Genomic DNA, 24,177 nt, shown 5'->3' with positions numbered 1-24,177 from the left:
AAAGAAATCGTGTGATGGCTTTGTTGCAGAGATGTTGGAGGGAAGAGGAGGACACAGGCAGGGGTCCTTGTCTCCTCCTTGGGCCCAAGCATCCCCATGCTTTCCCAGACCTGGGTCTGCGGCAGACCGCTGAGGCCCCGGGGAAGGAGCAGACCATGAACACGCCATGTGTCCTCTTGTCAGGTAGCTCCTTTAGGTGCCTTCCGCACAGGCCACCCTGGGGGGAGTGGGAGTCTCCTCACCCTTCAGGCTCTTGTCTCCACGGCCTCCTGCTGGTGAGAGGCTTCTCCCTGCTCTAGAGAAGGAATTTAAAGAGGGAATGAAATCATTTTAGAAACTTGTCTTCTTTTCTTTTTGCTCGATTGAGGGTCCACTGTGGTTATGGGCTGAATTGTGTCCCCCAAATCCGTATGCTGAAGTCCTGATCTCCCTAGTACCTTGGAGTATGACTGCCTTTCTAGATCGGGCCTTTAAAGGTAACTGAGGCAAAATGCGGTCCTCTGAGTCCAAATGTAAGAGGACTGGTACCTTCCTAAGAAGAGCTCAGGTCACAGATCCAGAGGGAGGAGCCCGTGGAGACGCTGGGGCAGCCGTCAGCAAGCCGTGGGAGCACCTCGGAAGAAACTGTGTCTCCCAGCATCTGGATCTCCGGACTCCTGGCCACCAGACATGGTGAGAAAAGAAATTTCCGTTGCTCGAGTCAGTTTGGTGCTGAGTTGGGCGGGCCTGACAGTACCAGGTGCTGGCGGCTTTAAGCACGGTAGCCCAGATCCCTTGAGCAGCTACGAAGTGAAATTCGAACGTGGGTCTACCTGGCCCTCTAGCTTGTGCTTTGTGGACAGACTGTCCTAGGAAGCCGTATTGATGTTTTTAAAAATTGCATGAGCTCTCCTCCAACATAAGAACTCAAATTATTTGAATTTCGTTTATTTGAAAGATTAGATAGTGGGTTTTCATAATGTGTAAGAACTTCTAGGTTTTTGCATTCAGTGAAAATGCTGCATGAAATAGAGGTAAGCGGTGATGTCGTATTTCGTCCCCTTGCCGAGTCCTCTGAGCCTGCAGCGGTCTCTGTCGCTCCTCACGCAGAGCTTCCGTCGTAGCAAGTACTCGTGGCGTCGGACCAAGAGGCCAGTGTCACATGCTCCGTTCTGCGTATTGACTGTGTTTTCTGTCCCTGAAGCCCGAGCACGCAAGTGAGCCGCGTCGGGTACATGGGCAGCCGTGGGCTCGGTGACGTGGCGCACGCGGCTGCGGTCTGGCTGCGGTCGAGCCCCGGGCAGCGCAGGCGTGGCTGGGTGGGGCCACCGCAAGCAGGTTTTCAGGTTTTACTGGACGGTTTTTTTGAGATTCGTGACAATTTGAAATACCTTGCCAACTGTAGTCTAGAAATACCAAAAGAGAAGCGTTACGGTAGCAACACGGCGTAGACGACACGAAGTTACGTGGTACGTCGCCGGGAAGGCTTCTGGTCAGCCGGAGGCCGTGCGCCGTTGGCGGGAGCGCGGGGTTCTCTGCCAGCTTCGGCTGCGCCGGGGGGAGCGTGTGCGGGGTCGGCCGCGGGGGCCGGACGGAGGGGAGGCCCGAGACTTCCGGCGTCTCCCGTTCAGCTGCACCTTCGGCTTATTTCACTTCCGTTTGAAAAGTAACGTGCGGCTCTTCTTTACCTTCTCGATGGAAGTGGGGGAGCTCGCAGCCCGTCGTCCGCTGGCCCGCCGGTGCCCCGCCGTTCCGCACGCTCTGGCCGGGGAGAGCCACGTGCCGGAGCGGAGCGGGGCGCTCCCGGCCCCACCGGCCGCCCCGGCCCTCCCTTGTGGGCTGCTGCCCTGTACGTCCGAGGACAGCCGGCTGTCAGCTTTGAAGACGGACATTGCTTTCTGGAAGCGTTCTGTATGAAGGAGACCTCCTGATGCAGAGGGGGGGTTTCAAACATCTTGGTCTCCGAATCCCTTCATGGCCCCAGATGGTCCCGAGGGCCCCGAGAGCTCGTGTTCACGCAGCTTGTGTCTGCCTGCCCTTAGCTGCCGCGTGAGATCACAGCGGATCTCTACAATACCTAATACTTCATTGAAAATGAAACAAGTATTCCTTTTAAAAAACAGCGAACACTACATGTTAATATAGCACTTCCCGAGAAAAATCACTGTGTATAAAGTTCACAAGAATGGCATCGATTACATTCTGGCAAAGCTCTGCTGTCTGGCCTGATGGGAGACGCCTGGACTCTGTGTCTGCTTCTGCTTCTAATCTTCTGTGATGTGTTGGCTTTTGTTGCAGTTCATGAAGAAAGTTCAGCATCTCAGAGGATGTATTTACGAAAGGAAGGAGAATTTTCCAATCATTGTGGATATTCTTTTTGATGTTACACCAAAACTTTTGAAAGGTATTTGGAGTGTGGAATGTAAAATTTTATCAGTGGTCTTAAAGTATTTAAGTTTAAAAATTGTGCCTCCTGTTCATCCCTTCCTGCCCACCGACCCCTAGCAACCACCGAGCCTTTCACTGTTCGGTGAGCTTTTGTTTTCTCTTACACCGCTGACCCTTCAGACAACACGAGGGTTATGGGCACCAGTCCCCCAACACGGGTGAAAATCTGTATGTAATTACTGACTTCCCCAAAATTTAACTGCTAAGAGTCCACTATTAGTTGACTAATAACTCATAAACAGTTGACTAATACATACATTGTGTATGTTCTATGTATTACATGCTGTATTCTTAAATCATACTAGAGCAAGAAAGAATCAGTTAAAAAACCATAAGGAGGGGCACGTGGGCGGCATGGTCATTAAGCATCTGCCTTCGGCTCAGGTCATGGTCCCAGGGTCCTGGGATCGAGGCCCACATGGGGCTCCCTGCTCAGCGGAGAGTCTGCTTCTCCCTCTGCCACCCCCTTGCTTGTGTTCCTGCTCTCGCTCTGTCACATAAATAAATAAAATCTTAAAAAAAAAAAACCCATAAAACAGTTATACTATTGTAGTATATCGATACTACACGTTTATGTAATCATTGAAAAAAAATCCACATTGTAAGTAGACCCACGACAATCAAACTGGTGTTGTTTAAGGGTCAAATGCATTAAGACTCCTTGGGGAACCCTGCACTCTGGATGGATCTTTAACCCGCGTGTAATCGCGAACCATGATGCTTTAGTCATTGGAAAATAGCCCTTGACTGAGTCGTGCAGCCGTCTCTGCTGCTGACCCACTTCCTTGCTCCTTCCCAAAAGTCCCGTCTGGGGCCGCTCATCGCTGTGGTCGGGGCAGCTCCGTGAGGTGTCCGTGTTCGCTTCGGAGCGGTTTTCACCAGTAGTGGCAGCCGCAGCCCGTGCTGCTCACACTTCCAGAAGCGGACGGCTGGTTGTGTCTGCCTGTGTGTCCGCCCCCTTCTAAGTGCACGTGCTGCGCGCCCGCCCTGCCGTCCCGCAGGTCGGCGTGGAGGGAGGCGCTTCGATGCGCTTCCCTTTCTGGCCCGTAACGCCGCAGCCGGAGCGCTGGGGGTCCGTTTGATGAAGGAGTTTGACCGCATCTTCGTCCTCTGCCACGCGGGGGACAGTGTTCGCTTTTCACAGAGTCCGGGCGGGGCGCCCGTGACCTCCGCATGCAGATCCGGCCAGCCGTCGGCCGTGACCGTGCGGTCTTCGCACATCGGCGACGGTGGCAGGGACTCGTGCGAGTCGTCAGAGCCCCGAGTGCCCGTGAATGGTAGCGGGCAGTCGAGCCGGGGCCGGGCGGGGTGGGGGGCGGGCCGTCCTGCCGGCGGTCCTTCCGTCGGGGAAGTCGGCTCGGTGCAGCCGGCTGCGGTTTAGTACTTTCGGGAGGGAGACTTGGGGAGTTGCGCCCCGTCTTTCCCCTTCTGTGTCTGTGGGAGCGAGGGGCCTGCCGTTTGCGCGCGCTTCTGTGGTGCTGCCCGCCTCGGGTTGTCGGTATTTCCGTCACCAAGGAGAAAAGTCTCCCGGGATCCGGCGTGCGGAGGCTTCCACCTCTGTGGTCGTCCAGTCTTTTTCGGTGATAAAGGTGACATTTTCTTGTCTGTGTGAGGACTTCTTCGTCCCTTCTCAGTCCTGAGCTCGGGTACCGTGGGGGTTGCTCACTGGGCCGCCCGAGCCCGCGGCCGCCCCCCCCCCCCCCCCCCCCCCCCCCCCGGTCTGGCTGGTGGGCGGGTCCGGGCGATTGGCTTAGCAGAAGCGGAGAACCACGACCCTTGATACCTGTGCGGGGTCCTGGCGTCTTCCTGGTGGTGATGGTGTCCGACAGGTCTCACGCTGAGAGTCCTCGGAGCTTTTAGTCCACGACCCAGTCGTGGTCGCGTCTTGCCAGCCGCGTGGCAGTGCTGCTCGGTGTGAGGGGAGCAGGGCCGGGCCTTCCCTGTAGTCGGAGGGCCTGGCGGGCCCTTTCTCCCTCTGCCCTCAGCTTTTCTCTCAGGGCCCGTGTCGGCCCTTCCCGGGTAAGCAGGGTCGCACGTGGGTCTGCACGTGGGACCCCCTCCCTCAGCAGGCTCCGCTCACGGCAGGGGCAGCGGTCGTGTCCCCCAGCCGCGTCGCCGGAGCCGTTGCGCGGCCCCTCTGGCGGGGCTGCTGTCGTGTCTCGCAGGTGGAGTGTGGATCGACACGGAGACTGCATCGGGGTTGGCTCCCCGCCACGACCTGCAGCGTCTCCAGTGGGGACCCCACCAGCTGACCGCGCCCCGTGCGAGTGTGTGCGCGCGCTCACGCTCCACGTACCCCGTGCCTGGACGGCAGGCCTCGGAGGTCTGCGTTTCCAAGTCCGGAGGTAAATACCTGAGGGTTTTTCTCTGCAAACTCACGACAGCAGTTGCCGAGTTCCACGGAGACTAAAGCCGCCTCTGTCCTCACCGGGCACGGAACCTGTATGGCACTTGCCGTGACCACGCGCACAGCCGTGTCCCCAGCGGAACTCGAGCTCTCCACGACGCTCTTCCGTTCGGAGGCGTCGTGATGGCTGCGGTCACCCGTGCTTTAGCCTGCTGTGGAGGGGTTGGGGTGTGTGATACAGAGACGAAAGGTGAGAAGACACGACGGCAGGCATGGAGAGGAGGGACGGGTTTGCAGGGGACAGAGGTGCCCGGAATACGCGTTGTCGCACGGGGAGCGGCTCCTGAATGAAATCCCCTGAGCGCCGCCGTGGGGGCGCGGGGGGCGCAGGCTGTGCGGGCAGGTGCCAGTCCAGACAGCGGCGAGCTTCACGTTCAGAGCTGTGGGAGTTCTTCACTTCGCGTTAGGGAGAGGAAGAGTCAGTCACTTTGTCCTGCTCATCATGACAGGCGCCCTCCTCCGTCCCCACCCCCAGCGCACGTCCCCTCTGGGGACCGTCAGCGTGTTCGCTGTAGGTCAGTCTGTTTCTTGGTTTGCCTCTCGGTCTCGTCTCTTTTTTCCTTTGCTCGTGTGTTTTGTTTTCTAAATTCCACATGAGTGAAATCATACGGTACTTGTCTTTCTCTAACTTGACTTTGCCTAGAATAGACGCTCTGGCTCCCGCCGGCCGCAGGAGCTCGTTCTTTTTGATGGCGGATACTCCACCGTGTGCATACGACCGCGTCTCTACCCGCGTATCTGTCGATGGACGTTCGGGAGCTCTCCGTGATTTAGGTCTTGTTGATAATGCTGCTGTAAACTTTGGGGTGCACGCTTTTGAATTAGTATTTTTCTATTCTTTAGGTAAATGCCCAGTAGTGCGATTGCTGGGTCATAGGGAAGCTCTATTTTGAACTTCTTGAGGAACCTCCACGCTGTTTTCCAGAGTGGCTGCACCAGCTGCCATTCCCACCAGCAGTGGAGGAGGTTCCCCTTTCTCCACATCCTCGCCAGCATCTGCCGTTTCCTGACTTGTTAATTTTAGCCATTCTGACTGGTGTGAGGTGGGATCTTACTGTGGTTTTGATTTGTATTTCCCTGATGCCCAGTGATGTGGAGCACTTTTTCACGTGTCTGTTGGCCATCTGGGTGTCTTCTTTGGGAAAATGTCCTCTGCCCATTTTTTAATTGGATTATTCGTTTTGCGGGGGGGGGGTTGACTTTTGTGAGATCTTTACGGATTTTGGATACTAGCCCTTTATCTGATATGTCATTTGAGAATATCTTCTCCCATTCTGTCAGTTGTCTTTAGATTTTGTCGGCTGTTTCCTTTGCTGTGCGGAAGCTTTTAATCTTGATGAAGTCCTGATAGTTCATTTCAGCCCTTGTTCCCTTGCCTTTGGCGATGTTTCTAGGAAGAAGTTGCTGCGGCTGAGGTTGAAGAGGTTGCTGCCTGTGTTCTCTGGGACCTTGATGGGTTCCTGTCTCACATTGAGGTCTTTGATCCATTTTGAGTCTATTCTCGTGTGTGGTGTAAGGAAATGGTCCAGTTTCATTCTTCTGCATGTGGCTGTCCTGTGTTCCCAACACCATTTGTTGAAGAGTCTTTTTTCCATTGGACATTCTTTCCTGGTTTGTTGAAAATTAGTTGACCGTAGAGCTGAGGGCCCATTTCCGGGCTCTCTGTTCTGTTCCGTTGATGCGCGTGTGTGCAGGTGGGCATTGGGGATTAAGTGGGACTAGAGCGTGCAGAGCTGGAGAACGGAGCTGTTGGTAAGCACTTTCCAGGCAGAGGGGGAAATATGAAGAAAGACAAATGCGTGAAGCATTTTTGGAAAATGAAGGTGAGTAATGGGAAACAAGGTTGGAAAGGTAGGATGGGCACCAGCTTTCAGAGGACGACACATTATGGGCTTTGTCAGTATAAACGGACCAGTCCATGGATACAGGATGTCTTCGCTCTCGTTAATATTTTCGGCATCTCTCACCAGCGTCTGGTGGTTTTCAGGGTAGAGCTCTTCAACATTGACCTGTAACCCTGACTATTTTGTTTCTGATGCTGTCGTAAATGGGATCTTTATCTTTCAGATATTTTGTTGTCTGTGTGTAGAAATGTCGCTGTTCTTGGAATGTTGATTTTGTGTCCTGTAACTTCGTTGAGTTTGAGTTTCTGCATCCGCTCTACCAGGTTTTGGTGGAGTCTTTGGGATTTTCTGTTTATGAAACATGTTGGGTGCAGAGAGAGACTGCCACGCCTGGACTTCTGGTGTGCGCTCGTGGTCACTCCACCTCCCTCGGGATCCTGACCTGCAGCTTCTGAGGGCCGTTGGAGGCCTGTCCGACGGGGACGTCACTCTGTGGAAGGACACCGCTTCCCTAAGGTGTTATCATGACCACATGTTGAATTTCGTCAGATGCTTTTGTGTCTCCAAGAACCGGGACGGAATGATCACAGTCTGTTAGTGCTGTGTATCCCACGGATTCATCTGCGAGCCAGACCATCCCTGCATCCCAGGGACGGATCCCGGAGGAGCCTGGTGAGTGAGCCTGTGCATGGGCTGGCTTCTGTCAGTAGGAAAAAATGCTGGCATTTCTATTTGAGGGATTTACCTTCAAGTTCTCTGGTTTCTCTTTTTTTTTAAGATTTTATTTGACAGAGATCACAAGCAGGCAGAGAGAGAGAGGGAGACGGGAAAGCAGGCTCCCTGCTGAGCAGAGAGCCCGATGCGGGGCTCGATCCCAGGACCCTGAGATCATGACCTGAGCCAAAGGCAGAGGCTTAACCCACTGAGCCACCAAGGCACCCCCTGATGCTGACTTTTTAAAATGAGTTTCGCGTGGGTGAGGTCCCCCGCTGTCTGCGTCAGTAGAGCCTGTGACTCCTGATCTCAGGACGTCATGAGTTCAAGCCCCATACTGGGCCTAGAGAGTACTTTTTCAAAAAGTACTTTTAGGCCGTCTGGGTGGCTCAGTGGGTTAAGCCTCTGCCTTCAGCTCAGGTCATGATCTCAGGGTCCTGGGATCGAGCCCCGCGTCGGGCTCTCTGCTCGGCAGGGAGCCTGCTTCCCCACCTCTCTCTGCCTGCCTCTCTGCCTACTTGTGATCTCTGTCAGTATTTTTACTCCTCACTGGTCTGAGTCTGTTTCTCGTGAACTCAGTCTCGGCAGAGTCCGTCTCAGCTGTGGCTGGGCAGTGGCCGCCAGACCGGCTCAGCCCCCTTGTCTGGGCAGGGACGGACCAGGCTCCGGTGCTGGTCAGGGTCTCCCGAGGCTGGGAACGAGCGGAGCTGTGGTGGGTCCCGGTGGACACAGCCCCCCTCCCCGGCCCTGCTTCTGCAGGTGGGACGTCCTCTGCCCTCTCCAGACCAAGTGCTGCTTGTCGCGAGCCCCCCAGTTCGGTCTCCGGTCCCCAGCAGTCAAGGCCACCCTCCGTCCTGTGTGCGGGTCTGTACATTGAGGTGTGTGTCGCGGATGGATGTTTCTCACATGAATGTACCTGTTTTTCTAATTCTTCCCAGCAGAAGCGGGAGCGGCGTGCACAGAGCGTCCTGAGCGCGGCTTGTCAAATGTCGCTGTTCCGGGGGTCTGGGGTGGCCCTGACGCAATTTCTGCTGCTCCCAGGCTTCCAGGTGAGCCTGCTGGCCCGGCCACACTTCGGTGTTGCTGGACCCCTACAGTATATGCCTCTTTACTTGGGGCTTTTCATTTCTCTGGAGTTTGAGGAAATGAAGCAAAACCACGCACAAAAAGCTCTTAAATGAAGAACAAAATTTTATTCTAAAAATAGATCTCAGTAACAGTGAAATACCAAAAGTTGGTTATTATAATAAAAAGAGAAGGAATCTGCCTTAAGTTCGTCTCCTGAAAAATACAAAATTCTTACTAATGTATTGCCAACTCTTATCTGTGGGGGAAACGCTCATGTTTTGAATTACCTAAAGTCCTAGACTGGATTCTACCAGCTCTTCAAGTGGATACTTTCTCCAGGAAGCAAACAGAAGTGCGCATCAGCGGAAGCAAACACACTGAGGCCGGGAATTGAGGCTTAGAACGTGGGGGCCACCCGGGAGCCGCGCTCCAGCTTCCCGACCCGGAAGACCGTTTTTAGACCCAAAGGCAGCTGGAAAGGCGTTTAATGGCGTGTTTTCTAACGGGCAGAGTCAGGCCCAGCTTCCAGGTTCTGACGGGCCCCAATCCCCGAAGCGGGAAGCGCGCAGGAGACAGAAGGACGACGGGAAAGGCCCTTGTGGGACTCCAGACGGAAGCACGGCCTGGAGCGCGAGGGGATTTTACAGTGAGAGCCGGCGGTGGCGGTCGGGTCACGGACGCAGCCCCCCCGCTCTGCAGCCGGGGCCGCCCGGGGCTTCTGTGTCTTCCCACCGCAGCGCGCGCCTCGCAGACCCGCCCTGTCCCCGGGTCCTCATGTCCGTGGGCCATGATGCAAAGCAGAAATGGCGCTTTTATATGAAAATTCATGGCATTCTCTGAAAGCCAAAAGCTGATCACAAGTAAAATTTAAACCCTGTTGGGTGTAGACACAGGGTCACTTGGACATCTAAGCTATTTCTGAATTAGCAGAAACAGAAATGCCATTTTAGTGAAGTACAGCCTAGCCTGGGTGGTCATTTAGTGGGACGAAATAGTTTTTTTTTTTTTTTTTGCTGCCAAACTTGACCCTGAGTGTTGGCTGCTGTAATCGAAACCATAAAGCTGAACCCTTGGACCTCTGTGGACGGACACTGCTGTCAGTGTAACACAGCCGGGCGCCCTCCACGGGAGATGACGGGCTTTAAGACTCGTAAGTTTCTGATTTTAAAAACTGAAGACTCTGATCCCAATACGAAGGTTTTTTTAGTATCCTAATTTCCCCAAATCGGAGTCCAATCAGCAGTGCACAAGAATGCAGCACTGTCCTGCTGTAGGGGAGGGGCCCTCCCGGGGGTGGGAACGTAGCCGTGAGCCCTGGCAGAGGGGGTGTCCTAAGGGGGACCCCACTGCGTGGCGGGGTCCGGCTCCAGGAAGCAGCCCTGCCTCTGTCGACAGCACTCACCGAACAGAGCGCAGCGTCCAGCAGGGACGCTGTTCTCACAGCAGCTTTAAAGCCTTGGTCAACACCGCAGTTCCCTGACCTACACCAACCCCCCGGAGTGCAGAGGCGGCCGCGGGAGGAACAGGCTCCGAGGTGGGGCCGAGGCCTGCCGGTGGGTCTAGTTTTGAGCGGGGGCCGGGGCAGTGCCGTTCGTTTCGAAACCCGAGTGCTGAGCTGGAAAAGCCGCGGCGTCCTCTGCTTTCTGCTCCGTGGCGTCGGGGTGAAAATCTCAAGGTCCGAATGGGGGGGGGGGGGTGCCCTTTGGGGAAGAGGTCGTTAGTCACGCCACAGCATGACCAGGGCTACGCCGAAGGGGAGGACTTGTGTCTGTCAACATTACCCGTTCCAGACACGCATGTAGAAACCGAAACCCTTTTCGCAGTATGTCCAGCAGGTGCATGGCTGTGGTCACGAGTGAGAAGGCTGTTCCCGATCATCCTTCCGTGGGTCCTTGCGTTTCCTTAAATGATGGCGTCGTGTTCATCACTGTAACACAAGAGAAGTTGAAACTGTTTTGTATTCTTAGATTAATATTTTCAAGCTCTGGGATCAACACTGGCCTTTACAGAAACCTTGCGGACGTATTGCGCCCACCACACGGCTGAGGGTCCGGGCGGACTTCCTCTCGGCCTCTGCTCTGACCCCCCCAGCCGAGCACCCACGAGCCCTTGAACATTTACTCCGTGGGAAGCGCGGTGCGAGCGACGCCCGGATCTCACGCAGGCAGCTGGCCGAGGACCCGCCGAGGCTGCACGGGACAGCCCAGCTGCGTGCAGGTGAGCGCTGCTCTCCGCGGGCGCAGCACCATCGGCTGAGCGCCGCTCCCGCCCGGGACAGACACCACCACGGTGCGTGAGAACTTCCCAGCTTCGGAGCCGCTCCTGCCTTCGCACCCCGCAGCCTAGCGCACAGCCTAACTTCAGAGCAGCGTGTCTGCCCCGTCCGCGTTCTTCCCGGGGCCTGTAGGGCGCCACAGCGGCCACCCCGGGCAGGATCCGAGCTCAGAGAAACTGAAGGGACCTGGTTTAGCCACTTCCGCACTCTGTAGCCTCATCTCCATCAATAAACAGCAGTACTGTGAGAACACGAGTGGCACTGGATTCACTCAGAATGTACTTTGTTTTAACTGGTGAAATTCACCAAAAGCATGAGATATGTTCTTCTAGAAACACAGAGGTATCCAACAAGTTGAGTCTAGTCTGTTTCCTCCCTGGGCTGATCTAGAGTTCCAGATGTGCAGGCAAAACACCCTGAATTTGCCAAAGCCTCGTGTCTCTTGGGTCAGTGGTCAACCTGGGAGACCCTTTCATGCTCTCCTCTGTCCTGGGAACTCAAGACGCGCGCCAGCGTCTCCAGGCCTCCGGTGACCCGTTGTGTCTGTCTGTCCTGTCAGCTCCACACCCAGCAGAAGCGCAGAGACCGTGCAGGACGCGTGTGTATCCTCGGGGGTCTGTGCTAACGATCGGTTCCCGCACCCCAGTAAGAATCAGCCCAGAAAGGGCTTCTGAGAACTAGAGTAGCGAGGTGACCCCTCCCCCCAGCTCCAGGCCTACGGAAGGGGCACACGCCGTCCCCCGAGGGGGCCTTGCTGGGCAGGTGACATCTGCTCACTCACTATAACAAGTTAGCAGAGAAAACGAGACTCAGGATTTCTTTCAAACCCTGTTTCTAGCGGGGCCGCGCCTCCGTGCCGCGGACGAGCCGACGTGCTCCGCGCAGCCGGTCCGATGCCTCTGGGCCCGAGGGACAAGGGGCGTGAATACCTCTTCCTCGGCATGGGCATGGGCGTCCGTTTGTGTTTGCACGTGGCCAACGACCTTTGGGCACAGGATTAATTGGAATGTGATTCCCTAGCCCTGGGGCCCTGCTCCGGCATTTGGCCGTGGTATTTAGGGAAACAGAGAAATACGTTCTGGCCAAGACTCACATGGTTCTGTAGCGAATGCCTCTTCTCGAATAGTACATCCTGCATCCGACGTAGAGAAGCGACAGAACTCCCAGCGTCAACACGATACCGCCCAGGAAGCTGCCGATGTCGAATTTTGATCCTGGGTTTCCGGTAGAATTAATAGTTGGTGTAACTAGAAGAAAACAAAAGACAGGCTTTAGTAGCTTTTAAACAACATCGTTACAATAAACTGCCACCGTGAACTTCTAAGAAAAGCCGAAAGCCTGCTTTGCGCTGGGCGACGGCTGGGCTCCGGGTGCCTCCAGCCCATGCAGCCCCCGAGGCAGTCCCGGGTGGGGAACTGGTTTCCTGACTGGTGCCCGTAAGAGTCCGCCTGAGCCACGGGCACCACAGCCGTGATCCTGCCGCTGGACCCAGGCTCAGGGGTTCTGACTGGAACTTCTCTTCTGCATAACCTGGGGACTTAACTATTTTGGCTTTATCACTTCAAAGGCCCTTGAGGCGGGGCAGCTGACTTGCGAACGTAGACCAGCAAGAACGCTGCGGAGCGGAGGCCATAAAGCCCAAGGCGTGTGCTGGTAAACGCGGTCACGAGCTGCTCGGTACGGCCACGCTCTGTGTCTGTGAAGGTCAAGGTTTGGGTTCTCAATTCATGGTTTCCCAGGCGTTTCTGAGACAAACGCAAAGCGTGGACAGTGCTGGCTGACCGCAGGGCTGGCCCCGGGATGACCTGGAGGCCCCGACGGCGGGGCCGAGCTGGAAGCACGGGAACCGTGGCGGGGCCGTAGAGCCCGGCGCCGCTGCTACCTGCGTCCGCTCTGTATCGAGGGACCTGGAGGGCCAGGCAGGACACGTTTTCAAATCGCATAATGACCGTTCCCTGCTAGGATGTGTCCCCCTCACCGTCGTCACGCGGCCTGGTGAAGTCAGAAACTCATCATCCACCGGGATGGGCCCAGCAGGACCGATGCCGCCGACGTGTGCCACAGGACGGCCCCGTCCACACTTGCACTTCGCAGGAGCGCGGATGACAGCAACGCGGCGTGGGACCGCCGCGCTCAGCAGACACGGGGGCCGGGGGCAGCTCTGATACGTACGCGTCACGGAGGAAGAAACGGACGTGACCGAACTGTTGTGGGCTGGGGTGGTCACTGAGGCCGGCGTCGTCTGGGTTGTGTTCTGAGAAACTGAGGCGGTGTGAGTCCTGTTGGCGGAGCCCACAGGTGTGGTGATTCGAGCTGTTGCTGTGGATGTCAAGGCCGTGACTGCCTCTGTCTTGGCGACTGAAGACCGTGGCGTCGTCGATGGCCTCATGGTGCTGGTGGGCTGGCTCGTGTGGTTGGAGGTCACAGTGGTGACATTTTCTGCAAGACGATGGTGAGACGTTAGCTGTGGTGCAGAGGCTCAGGGAATCGGGACCCACGTCGTAGAGGACCCAGCCGCACGGAGACGCCAAGCCCCCCTCCCCCCCCCCAGCCAGCAGGTGCAGCGGCCCAGTGTCGCAGGCGGGAAGCGACCCTCCGGGGTCCCAGCCTGCGCTGCCACGAAGCTGGGAGCTCAGAGACAAGAAATAAGACAGAGGACCGCGTTCGTGCAGGATAAGGACCGTGTCGTAACCATCTGTCCGAACCTCCTCCCGCGGTCCTGCCACAAGTAGCAGGCAAGTGCACGGACGGACGGAGGAAGGGTGTCCATGGCGCTGATTCTGCACCACCTCCTTCCCTGGCGCTTTGGGCGAGCGAGCGCGAGCTGCGCGTTAAGCCCCTGCACGGGCCGTGGCAGGGAAGGTCAGGGCTCCCTCCTGCCGTGTGCCGGGACGTCACCTGCTCGTGCCCAGTGTGGCTGCTTGGAAATCTTCTCCCTCAGCCTCTGGAGGCTTCACGACTCCAAACACCTGAACCAGTGCCTGTGTTCACACCTGACGTGCGGGTTTTCATGAAAAGGTGCCTGTCACTACTCCCTGAAATACGTAAGAAAATTCCTTGTTTTCCATTTGGAAAATGGCTTCCTCTTGGCCCTGTGTGTACGTCCGAGCGAGGCCGTGCCCGAAAGCCAGCTCGCTTCCCACGGTACCTTCCCCGTAACGTCACGGCCTCTCCCTGCTAGCCACGGGCGCCTCCGGCCCTGGACTTGAGCTGTACGGGCTGCTTATTTGTCTCAGCTTTTATTTTTCAGATTTCTAATACGTTTTCTTAGCTTTGGGTCCCTACTGTGTGGTGTCACCCACAGTATTATCTAGTTTTTTAAACAGGCCAATAGAATACTTTTGTACTGTAGTTATTGCGCGGAGAGGACACAAATGACAAAACCTGAACTCTGAATGCTTGCTCTAGAGAGACTACGCTCCGCATCGGCAACCTCCCCTCTCTCACACTAGTGCACGCGCGCCGCTGCGGTGGGACGGAACATGGAAGCCGTGCGGTGTGGACACGGCATCTTCAGAACAACGATCTCTGCACAGTGAAACAACACAGGCTGCTTTTGGATGCGGTGCGTGCGCACGCGCGCACACACACACGCCCGGGTCCCCGCTCTCTGAGGGGAGACATTCTTCAGAGATACTGGACAGAGGCATGGGGTAGAAGCAGGAGCTGCGGCAGGTTTACCCAAATACGAAAACCCGAGTGCGTTAGAGAAACAAGCTCACCATTCCCACACACTGAGAAAACAGGCAGGCAAGTTGTGTATTAAACCGCATCATGACGTGGACGCGTAAACCGATCCGGAAGCTCCTGCCGAGGTCAGCGCTCACGTCCATGAAAGCGACGCGCTCGCCTGGGGACGAGCGCCTGCCCATCCCTCCCGGGAGGCGCGTGCGGCGCAGGTGGGGGCGGCAGGTGCGGGGGAGCGTCAGCAGGCCCAGAGCGAGCGTGGGTGTGGGCCACGCAGCACGGCGACTGCAGTCAGCACTGCGCCGTGTCTGAAGGCTGCTCAATTCCTAGTTCAAAATTAAAATTCCAGAAGGGAAACCAGCTGTATCCATTAACACAGAAACACAGCTAAGCTGTTTAAATAAGGTCTCGGGTACGCGGGATGGTCTGTTTGTCCCAGCGCCGCGTGGGACACAGCTGAGCCCCGCGTCCCCACTCTTGCCTGAGGCCGTGCCCATGCCGCTCTGTTTGCATACTCCCCCCCCCAGGTAATCGGTCGCCCCAGCTAATGACAAAAAGGGCACGGATCACAGTCACAAGGGCATCGGCAAGAACGGTCATTTCCATCTCCTGCTGCTCAAAACCAGCCGAGCCTCTCAGCCTGGCGCTTCTCACCGTGTGTGGCGCAGAACGCACTCCCGGGCCCCCCCCCTCCGGCCCGGCCACGCACAGATGACGCTAGGGGCGCGTGGCCCCGGCTCCGTGTGAACACTTGTGAGCACTTGTGTTGTTCCACTTTCATCCCCGTTCTCATCAAATGTCTGTTTTCCATGTTTTGGACCTCTTTGTTGTATTATTTAATAAAAATTAATGCATACCGTTGAGAGAGACAGACACCAATGTACTGGCAAGGGGCAGAGGGGGAAGGAGGGAGAGAATCCCAAGCAGACGTCCTGCTGCGTGTGGAGCCTGTCGCAGGACTCGATCCCAGGACCCTGAGATCATGACCTGAGCTGAAACCAAGAGTCAGAAGCTTCACCGACTGAGCCACCTACGCACCCCCCCCCCCAAAAACTGAATCTTGCTTTGCTTTTCAACAGATGTAGCAGGTTACCAACTGCACGAACTCCCTGTTGCATTTTCACTGAACTGCACACAGGCCAGTGGGACTTGCTGGACGCGTCCAGCGACCGGAGGGCAGGTCCCGGCTCCCCGGCAGGACCGTCCGCGCCTTCCCTTCACGTGCCCCTCGTCTCTGTGCTTCGCTCCTGCTCCTCCCTGGGCCCGTGGTGCTCCCTCAGCCTCGTGAAGCTCTGCTCCCGTTTAAGGCCCAGCCCAGGCAGTACACCGACCACACGGGAAACGCACCGAAACGGGCCACCGACAAAAGATACAGATTATGAGACGGTAAGAAAGCAGCCCTGAGCTGCGCGTTCACAGGAGAACCGAACTTGACCGGTGCGGACAGTGAAAGCTCAGTGGTTACCACAAGCCAGTACCCGAGCAGGGAACAGGCAGCGAGAAGTTCCGGCTCCATGTGGCCACCCAGCAGACCCCATCACCTCCTCCTGCACACACCAAATCCGCACGGACCCACGGAACAACCTCCTCTGGAAAAACCCCACAACTAGGTGACCGACTCCTACACGTGGAGCAGAGACGAGCTGTGGGGCACCCGGTGGCAGAGGCTGAGACCCAAGGCTTGCTGTGCCTCCCCTCCCCACCGGGGGGCACAGTGACCCCCGTCACAAGAGAACTCGCAACCCTCTCCCGGAACCACACATCGGGTGGCCCACCCTGTACACCTGCCCGGGGAACTGAGGCCAGAGGCCCCCCGGCCTTGAAAGCCAGCAGGGCTCAGGCCCACCACACCCCCAGACACCTTTAAGGGGTTCGCTTACTCAGTGTCGCTTGCCCAGCGACAAGCATGGAGGCAGCCAAGTGACAGATGCCCAGACTTTATGTCAAAGAGGCTCACCTGCTCATCTTCCAGTGTTGGCCCGAATGGCAGGCACGGACTTTCACACACATCGGGGGGCCTGATGGGTCCTCTCTGAGGTGGAGATGGTCTCACCCTCTGCCTCACTCCAGCCCCCCAGTATCTCCAGGACAAGAGCCCGTGGCCCACCCTCCCCCCCCCCCCCCCCCGCTGGCCTGGCTCTGGTGACCGGGGTCTGCATTCCTGGGTCCCACGGACTGTAACGCCTGGGAAGGCAGTTCCGGGCCAGATGCCTCCCCAGGGCGCCGGACCCACAGCCGACTGAAACACACTCGTCCTTCTGTGAAAGAAGCCCATTCCCTTGGGCTCAGGCACCTCCACGCTCCGCCTGCCTCCCTCCAGGTCACCGGCGTCTCATGGAAAGGAGCTTGAACACTTGCCTGGCCGCTGCACTTTTTAAAGCTCTGCGCAGCGGACGCCCCCAGATGGCCTGGCCGGTGGCCGGCAGCACTTCTTGTGCGTCAGTCCCCGAAGTCTGGCCTGCTTCCCGCACGTGGCTGACAATCAGCCTGAGCCTCGGTTCTGGGACTGTCCTCCCAGGGACAGGGCGTGGCACAGCCTCGGCTCCTGGGAGCCATGAGAAATAAAAGAAGGCACTTCGTGATGGCAAAGTTCTGAAAGACAAGCTAGGGTAGGACTGAGTGGTAAGGTTCATCTGCTACCTGAAGCCACCCCTTCAAGAACGAGAGACACCTGCTTCATCTGTGTGAGGTAACAGTAAGGAAGAAAGAGGAACACGGTCCAAAGAAACCACAAAAACCTCAGAAAAAGTGCTTATTGAAATGGAAATAATTTACCTGATAAAGAGTTCCAAATGATGGTCAAAAAGATGCTCCCTGAACTTGGTAGAGGAATAGAGGAACACAGTGGGAACTTTGACGGAGAAAGAGAACAAAGTCCCACGGAGAAGCCACATTGCGGAAGAACACAGCAGCCGGTCGGAAAAGCACCAGAGAGGCCCCACAGCCCGCTGGTTTCCGCAGGAGAAAAGATGAGCAGAACTCACCCGGTCGCAGAAGCAAAAGGGTAAAAGAATGAATGAAAGTGAAGACAGCTTAAGGGACTTACGGGGCAAGGTCAAGCAAAGCAGCGCTCACATCACAGGAGCCCAGAAGAAAGAAAGGAGCCAAAAATGTGAAGAAATCGTGGCTGAAAAGTTTCCTAACCTGGGGAAGGACACAGACATCCAGGTCCAGGATGCACACAGAGTTCCAAATAAAAGGAAACCACAGAGATCCACGCTAAGACACATCCCAATTAAAACATGAAGCATTAAATAAAGGACAGAACCTTAAGGGCACCAGGAGAAAAACAACCAGTTATGCACACGGGAAGCCCCACAAGATGGTCAGATTTTCCAGCAGACGCTCCACGGGCTGGAGGAGAGCGGCAAAACACATTCTGAGCGTGCAGAGAAAAAACTTCCAACCAAGAATACTCGATCTGGCAAAGCTGTCATCTGGAAATGAAGAATTTTCCAGAAAAGCAAAAGCTCAAGTCGTTCGTCCCAATCAGACCAGCCTTACAAGAAACGTTAAAAGGACTTTTAAAGCCCAAACAAAAAGGTGCTGGTTAGTAACAGGAAAACACATGGAAGAATAAAGGGACAACTGAGATGCAGCTACCGTTGCGAAGGTGGTGGCGTCGTGGCTTACCAAGCCACACAAGGTTAAAAGTCAAAAGCACTAAAAGCAAGTCCACGGTAGTGAATCAAGGGATGTACGGTATGAGAGACGTACCGTGACAAAGTCCTAACACCCGGGGGAGGGAGAAGAGACGTAGGTGACCGTCCACTGAAGGAGGCCGCTGTGACTGTGAGCTGTTCTCCCGCATCCCAGTCGCCGCAGCAGCAAAGCAAGGCCCTGCGGGAGAAGCGCAGGTGGGACGGGAGAGGTCTACGCACACGGCGGGAGAAGCGCAGGCCGAAGGAAGACCCGGAGAAGGGAACAGAGGCACAGCAAAGCAGCCAGGAGAGAACAGAACAAAATGGCAGTGAGGACATTCCGATCAGTAATTACTCTACATGCAAGCAGACTAAATTCTTCTAGAGAAGAAAGCGCAGCGGAATGGATAAGTAACGAGTCATCTACGCATCTGTGCGCGGCCTGCAAGACTTCAGCCCAAGGAACGGACAGAAAAGAGCCCACGCAGGTGTTGGACCCGAGAAGGCTGTGAGAGCTGTACTTCCATCAGACAAAAGAGACTTTGTTGTATTTTCTTTTTTTTTTTTAAGTAGGCTCCATATCCAGTGTGGGGCTTAAACTCATGACCCTGACATGAAGAGTCACATTCTCTACCAACTGAGCCAGCCAGGCACCTCCAACACAGACTTTAAAACAAACAGTGAATAAGACACAAAAAGGGCATTAAATAAAGAGGTCAATCCAGCAAGAGCATAAAACATTTATATATATTTATACATCCCACACAGAGAACTGAAATGTATAAAGCAAATATTAATAGAGCAAAAGGGAGAAATAGAAAACAATAATAGCAGGGATCTTTAAAACCCTATTTTCATTAAGCTCGATTGCTAGAGGGGCACCTGGGCGGCTCGGTTGAGCGTCAGACTCTTGGTTTGGGCTCAGGTGATGATCTCCGGGTTATTTATGGGATTGAGCCCTGCCTTGGGCTCTGTGCTTAGTGGGGAGTCTACTGGAGATTCTCTTTCTCTCTCTCCCTCTCAGTCTCCCCTCTTTGCTCTAAAATAAATAAATAAATCTTAAAAAAAAATCTTTAGAAAAGCAAAAAAACCAATACTGACCTTAAACAATACATTAGACCAGACATACATTCCATCAGTTATTTTGGTGGTATCTATCTATGTATCAGATATAAAATATATATATTTGGTGGTATAATCACAGACATGCATAGAACATTCCATCCTAAGGCAACAGAATACATATTATTCTCAAGTGCACATGGGATATTCTCTAGAATGTATATTATCGTGCCACAAAACTAGTCTTACTAAATCAGAAAGAAAAATGCCAAGTATATTTTCCAACCACAATGGTATGAAACGAAAAATCAATTAAGAGAAGAAAACTAGAAATTCACCAATATGCAAAGTTTAAACACGCTGTTTAACAACCAGTGGTTCTAAGAAAAAACCAAAAAGGGAAATCAAAATACACCTTGAGGCAAATGCAAGTACAACACACGGGAATCAGCAAAAGCAGCTCTAGGAGAAAAGTTGACAGAGATAAATGTCTACCTCAAGAGACAAGAAAGATCTCAAACAACCTCACTTTATACCTCAAGCAACTAGAGAAAGGACAAAGCCCAAAGTTGGCAGAAGAAAGGAAACAACAAAAATCACAGTGGAAATAAAAATGAAAGAGACTGAAAAGATCAACGACATAAAGAAATGTTTCTTTGAAGGGATGATCCAAATTGACAAACCTTTAGCTAGAATCCCTGAGAAGAAGAGGACTGAAATAGATTCAGAAATCACAGAGATGTTACAGTGGACACCACAGAATTACAAGGAACCACAAGAAACTACTAGGAACGACCATATGCCGACAAACCAGACAACCTACGAGAATGGATAAATTCCTAAAAATACAACTTTCCAAACTGACTCATGAATAAGGGATCTGAACAGATCAGACCCGTCGCTACTAAGGAGATCGAGTCAGTAAACAAAAACCTGCCAACGAACCGAAGTCCGGGACCAGACGTCTGCGCTGGTGAGTTCCGTTCGTAACAACCATCTTCCTCCAGCTCTTTCAGAAACACACGGGAAGGGAACACTTGTAAACACATTTCACCAGGCCAGCGTTACCCTGATCAACAAACCGGATCGGGATGTCACAAGCAAAGAAATGTAACCCCCAACGTCCTTGATGAAAACAGATGCAAACGTTCCCAACCAAGTACTAACAGACCATATCCATCAATCTGCCCAAAGGATCCTCCATCATAATCAAGTGGGATTTCTGCCAGGAAGGCAAAGGTGGCTCAGCATCCATAAGTCCGTGTCATCCGCCGCATGAACAAAATCAAAGTTAGGAATCTTATGATCCCTCCAACAAATGCAGAAAACGCACCTGATAAAAGTCAACATCAGTTCACAATAAAAACTCCCAACAAAGTAGCTATAGAGGGAATGCACCTCAATATAATGGAGGCTGCACAGGACAGACCCAGAGCAAACATCATCTCAACGGGGAAAACCCGAAAATGCTTCCTGTAGGCCCGGGAGCAAGACAAGGACGCCCCCTCCCGCCACCTCCCTTCAGCACAGGCGGGCAAGAGAAATGAAGGGCAAACTGGAAAGGAAAAAGCCAAACTGTCGCCATCTGCAGATGACACGGTATTACATTCGGAAAGCCCTAAAGATCCCACCAAAGTAACCGACGGAATGAATGGATTCGGTTGAGTTGCAGAAAAGAGACATCAGTATACAGAACTGTGCTGTCCTTCTGAACACTCGTAAGGAACCTGCAGAGCCAGGCAACAGCGGCATTTACAGCCGCCCCAGGAAGAGTAAGACTCCGAGGAGAGGACTGAAGCGAGAAGGTGAGTGACCTCCACACTGACCTGTCAAACCCCGACGAGGAAGTGGAACGGGCCGCAAATGGTAAACCAGTCCACGCTCATGTACTGGAAAACTAATATGACTGAAAATCCATGCTACCCAAAGCGTCCTGTAATTCCGTTCAATCCCAATCAGCATTCCAGTGGCACGTCTCACAGACGGGAAATCCTGAAATTTGAATGGAACCACAAAACACTCTCTGTAGCTGAAGTGATCTTGACAAAAAGAGCAATGCCGGAAACATCGTGCTCCCTAATTTCAAGTTCTATTACAAATCTGCACAAATCCAGGCAGCATGGCACTGGCATAAAAACTGACACATAGATCAGGATAACAGAACAGACGGCCCCAAAATAAACCCAGGGACATACGGCCCATTAATTTAGGATAAAGGGTTCAAGAGCACACAGTGAGGAAAGCCGTGTCTTCCGCAAATGGTGCTGGGCACGCTGAGCCGCTGTCTTATACCGTATATAAAAATTCACTTGAAGTTGATTAACTTAAATGTTTAGACTCAAGTCATACAACTCCTAGCACGAAACACAGGCAAGGAGCTCTGTGACGTTAGTCGCAGCTGTGGTTTTTTTGATTTGACACCACGAGCAAAGGAAATAAACTGCCCCCCCCCGAAAATCAACAAATGCGCCTCATCAAACCAAAAAGCCTCCGCACAGCAAAGGAAGCGGTCAACAAATGAAAAGGCAGCCTAGTGAGTGGGAGAAGAGATCTGCGAGCCATCTAATAAGGGTTCAAATTCAAAATACATAAAGAAGTCATCCCACTCAACAGCAAAGGAAAAGAAACGATCCAGTTAAGAACACAGGTGGGGGGTCTGAAAGACATTCCCCACAGACACACAGAGGCCAACAGACACACAAAAATGCTTACCACCACCCATCATCATCAGGGAAACACGAGTCAAAACCACAGTGAGGTCCACCTCACACCTGTCAGAATGGTGAAGAACAACAACACAAGAAACGACGGGTGCTGGCGAGGACGTGGAGAAAGGGGAGCCCTCGTGCGCCGTGGGTGGGAACGCAGGCTGGTGCAGCCACCAAATTTGTGAGATGCCTCAAGAAGTTAAATGTAGAAATATGATACGATCCAGAAACTCCATTTCTAGTTATTTATCCTAAGATAACAAAAACACTAACTTGACAACGTACCCACACTGCCATGCTGATGACAGCATTACTGACAGTGGCCACGGTACGGAGGCGACCCAGGTGCCCCTGGCTCATGAACGGATACAGGCGATGTGCGCACACGACGCAGCAGCCCTCCGCCATCGGAAGCAAGTCTTGTCATTTGTGACAACATGGATGGATCTTGAGGGTGTTCTGCTAAGTGAAATGAGTCCGAGAAAGACCAATACTGCATGATTTCACTCCTATGTGAAATTTTAAAAATTAAGCTCACAGACATGATATGCTGGTGGCTGCAAGAGGCAGGGGTGGGGCTGGGGGACAAAATGAAGGGGGTCAGACGGTACAACTCCAGGTCGGTGGGGTGGGGCGCACACGCAGGGCTGCAGTTAGGATTTCCATACTGTGTCTCTGAAAGGTGTGGGAGTCAATGTTGACGTTCCTCTGGCGATGAGAACTGTTAACTATGAATGGTGGCAAGTGTTGACCAGAGTCACTGTGGTCATTTCACTGAACAAACATCAAATCCCCACATTGTACAGCTGCCACACGTTCACCAATCACACTTCAAAACACGGTGAGGACACTGTGATCACAGACAGCAGTCTTAAAGATCAAAGTCCCCTAGCCAGAAAGGGTTTAAAAAGGACATTTCATAAAAGGGTCTGCCCGTGAGGAAGCTCTATTTCATATGTGACAGGAGAAACATAAGCAAAATGAAAGACCCAACAGGGAGAAACAATCCACGGAGCTGGGATTTTGGCAATTTGAGGGAAAAGAGTGAGCAGGATTAAAAAAAAAAAAAAAAAGTCAGGAAGGTTTTATAACATTAATACATTTGACTTAACAACATACATTTCTATCCAACTAGAACTCATGTACTTTTCAAGAGTACATATGAACCTGAACTTCATCACAAAGTGAGAGTCAATGACTTTCAAGGATTGAAAGAGTATGAATTTTGGCCATTGTGAATTTAAGCTAAAATCAATGTTTAAAAAAAAACCCCAGTTCTTAAAACATAAAAAAATAGATACTTTTCAGTTACCCATAGACTAAATTTTGAAAATCACAATATAAATTTTATATCCTTTTGACAATGAGCCTGCCGTCTCACAGCTTGTGGGCTCTGGGGAAGCCATGCTTGGAGGGGAGGTCACCACTTAGATGCACACAGCAGGCAGGGGTCTAAGTTCACCCAGACTTCGGAGCTCGGACCAGCTGAGGGGACGCACAGTCCTCCTGCAGCTCCTACAGAGGCTTCCCCGGGAGGAAATGCAAGAGGTGACGGCCGCAGAGCTGCACCGTACCTCCCGCGGCCTCCCGGAGCTAGGTGCCGTCATGTCCCGGGAGCAAGAGCCCCGGGGCCACCCGGCTGTGACGCATCTCCGCCGAGAAAAGCGGCTCAGGATGGTGCTTCCGGACACAAGTTTGAGTCTAAGATCGTGCATTCAGGTTTACGGCTTTTTCAGCTTTCCTATTCATTGTCTTTAATAATCAAAGTATAGGTCATGCTTAAAACCCTGGTCATTTAGGCATTCCTACAGACTTTCAATCACCGACTGAGTCTGTGAACCTGGACTGACTCCCTAAACATCGTGCACCGTACTGTGTGTCGGGCACTGAGATACGGTAATGAATTTCCCAGCCGGAACCGGCAGGCAGACAGATCCGCGATGAGAAATCGGCCTTTCACGGAGAGCCCTAAAAATGAAGGAACAAGATGCTATCTGGTTAAAGCTGAATGCGGTTAAATTCAGCAAGTATTTGAGTCTGTAAGTTTTGCCTAATTATAAATATCCATGTCTACTGGTTGCCTGTTTTATACAAAACAAGCTACATAGCACCAGCTATAAGAAGAAAAACCAATCTAAGGGCATTTCCATCGACCATGGAAAGCGGGTGTGTTTTCTGTGATTCAGACACAGCTTGGCTGATGTTTTACACCTCGGAGCACAGACGCAGGCAGAGCAGAAACAAGCTGTGGTGTGAAGGAAGGACCAGCACAGAGGAGGGACTTGCACACAAGTCTGGGGCTGGGAAGGGCGGAAGGAGGTCATTCCTGGGGGGAAGCTGGTCG

At 53.5% G+C, this 24,177-nt stretch overlaps 1 protein-coding gene across 1 annotated transcript in view; it reads right to left on the bottom strand.

The window, feature by feature from the left end:
- Positions 1–8,565: 8,565 nt before the first annotated feature.
- TMEM123 (transmembrane protein 123) overlaps positions 8,566–24,177 on the bottom strand; it is a 42,645-nt gene continuing 27,033 nt past the window's right edge. Inside the window, exons 3-5 of the mRNA XM_080816864.1 lie at positions 12,908–13,174; positions 11,829–11,982; positions 8,566–10,387 (exon numbers count right to left, since the gene is read on the bottom strand). Of these exons, the coding sequence (XP_080672990.1) occupies positions 10,363–10,387; positions 11,829–11,982; positions 12,908–13,174 (446 nt within the window). The 3' untranslated portion in view covers positions 8,566–10,362. The remainder of the gene's footprint in view (positions 10,388–11,828; positions 11,983–12,907; positions 13,175–24,177) is intronic.

This window comes from Martes martes, assembly GCF_963455335.1.
Source record: "Martes martes genome assembly, chromosome: 10".
NCBI classification, from domain to species: Eukaryota; Metazoa; Chordata; class Mammalia; order Carnivora; family Mustelidae; genus Martes; species Martes martes.
The sequence above is the reverse complement of the archived record's forward strand: the minus strand, read 5'-3'. Positions and strand labels throughout refer to the sequence as shown.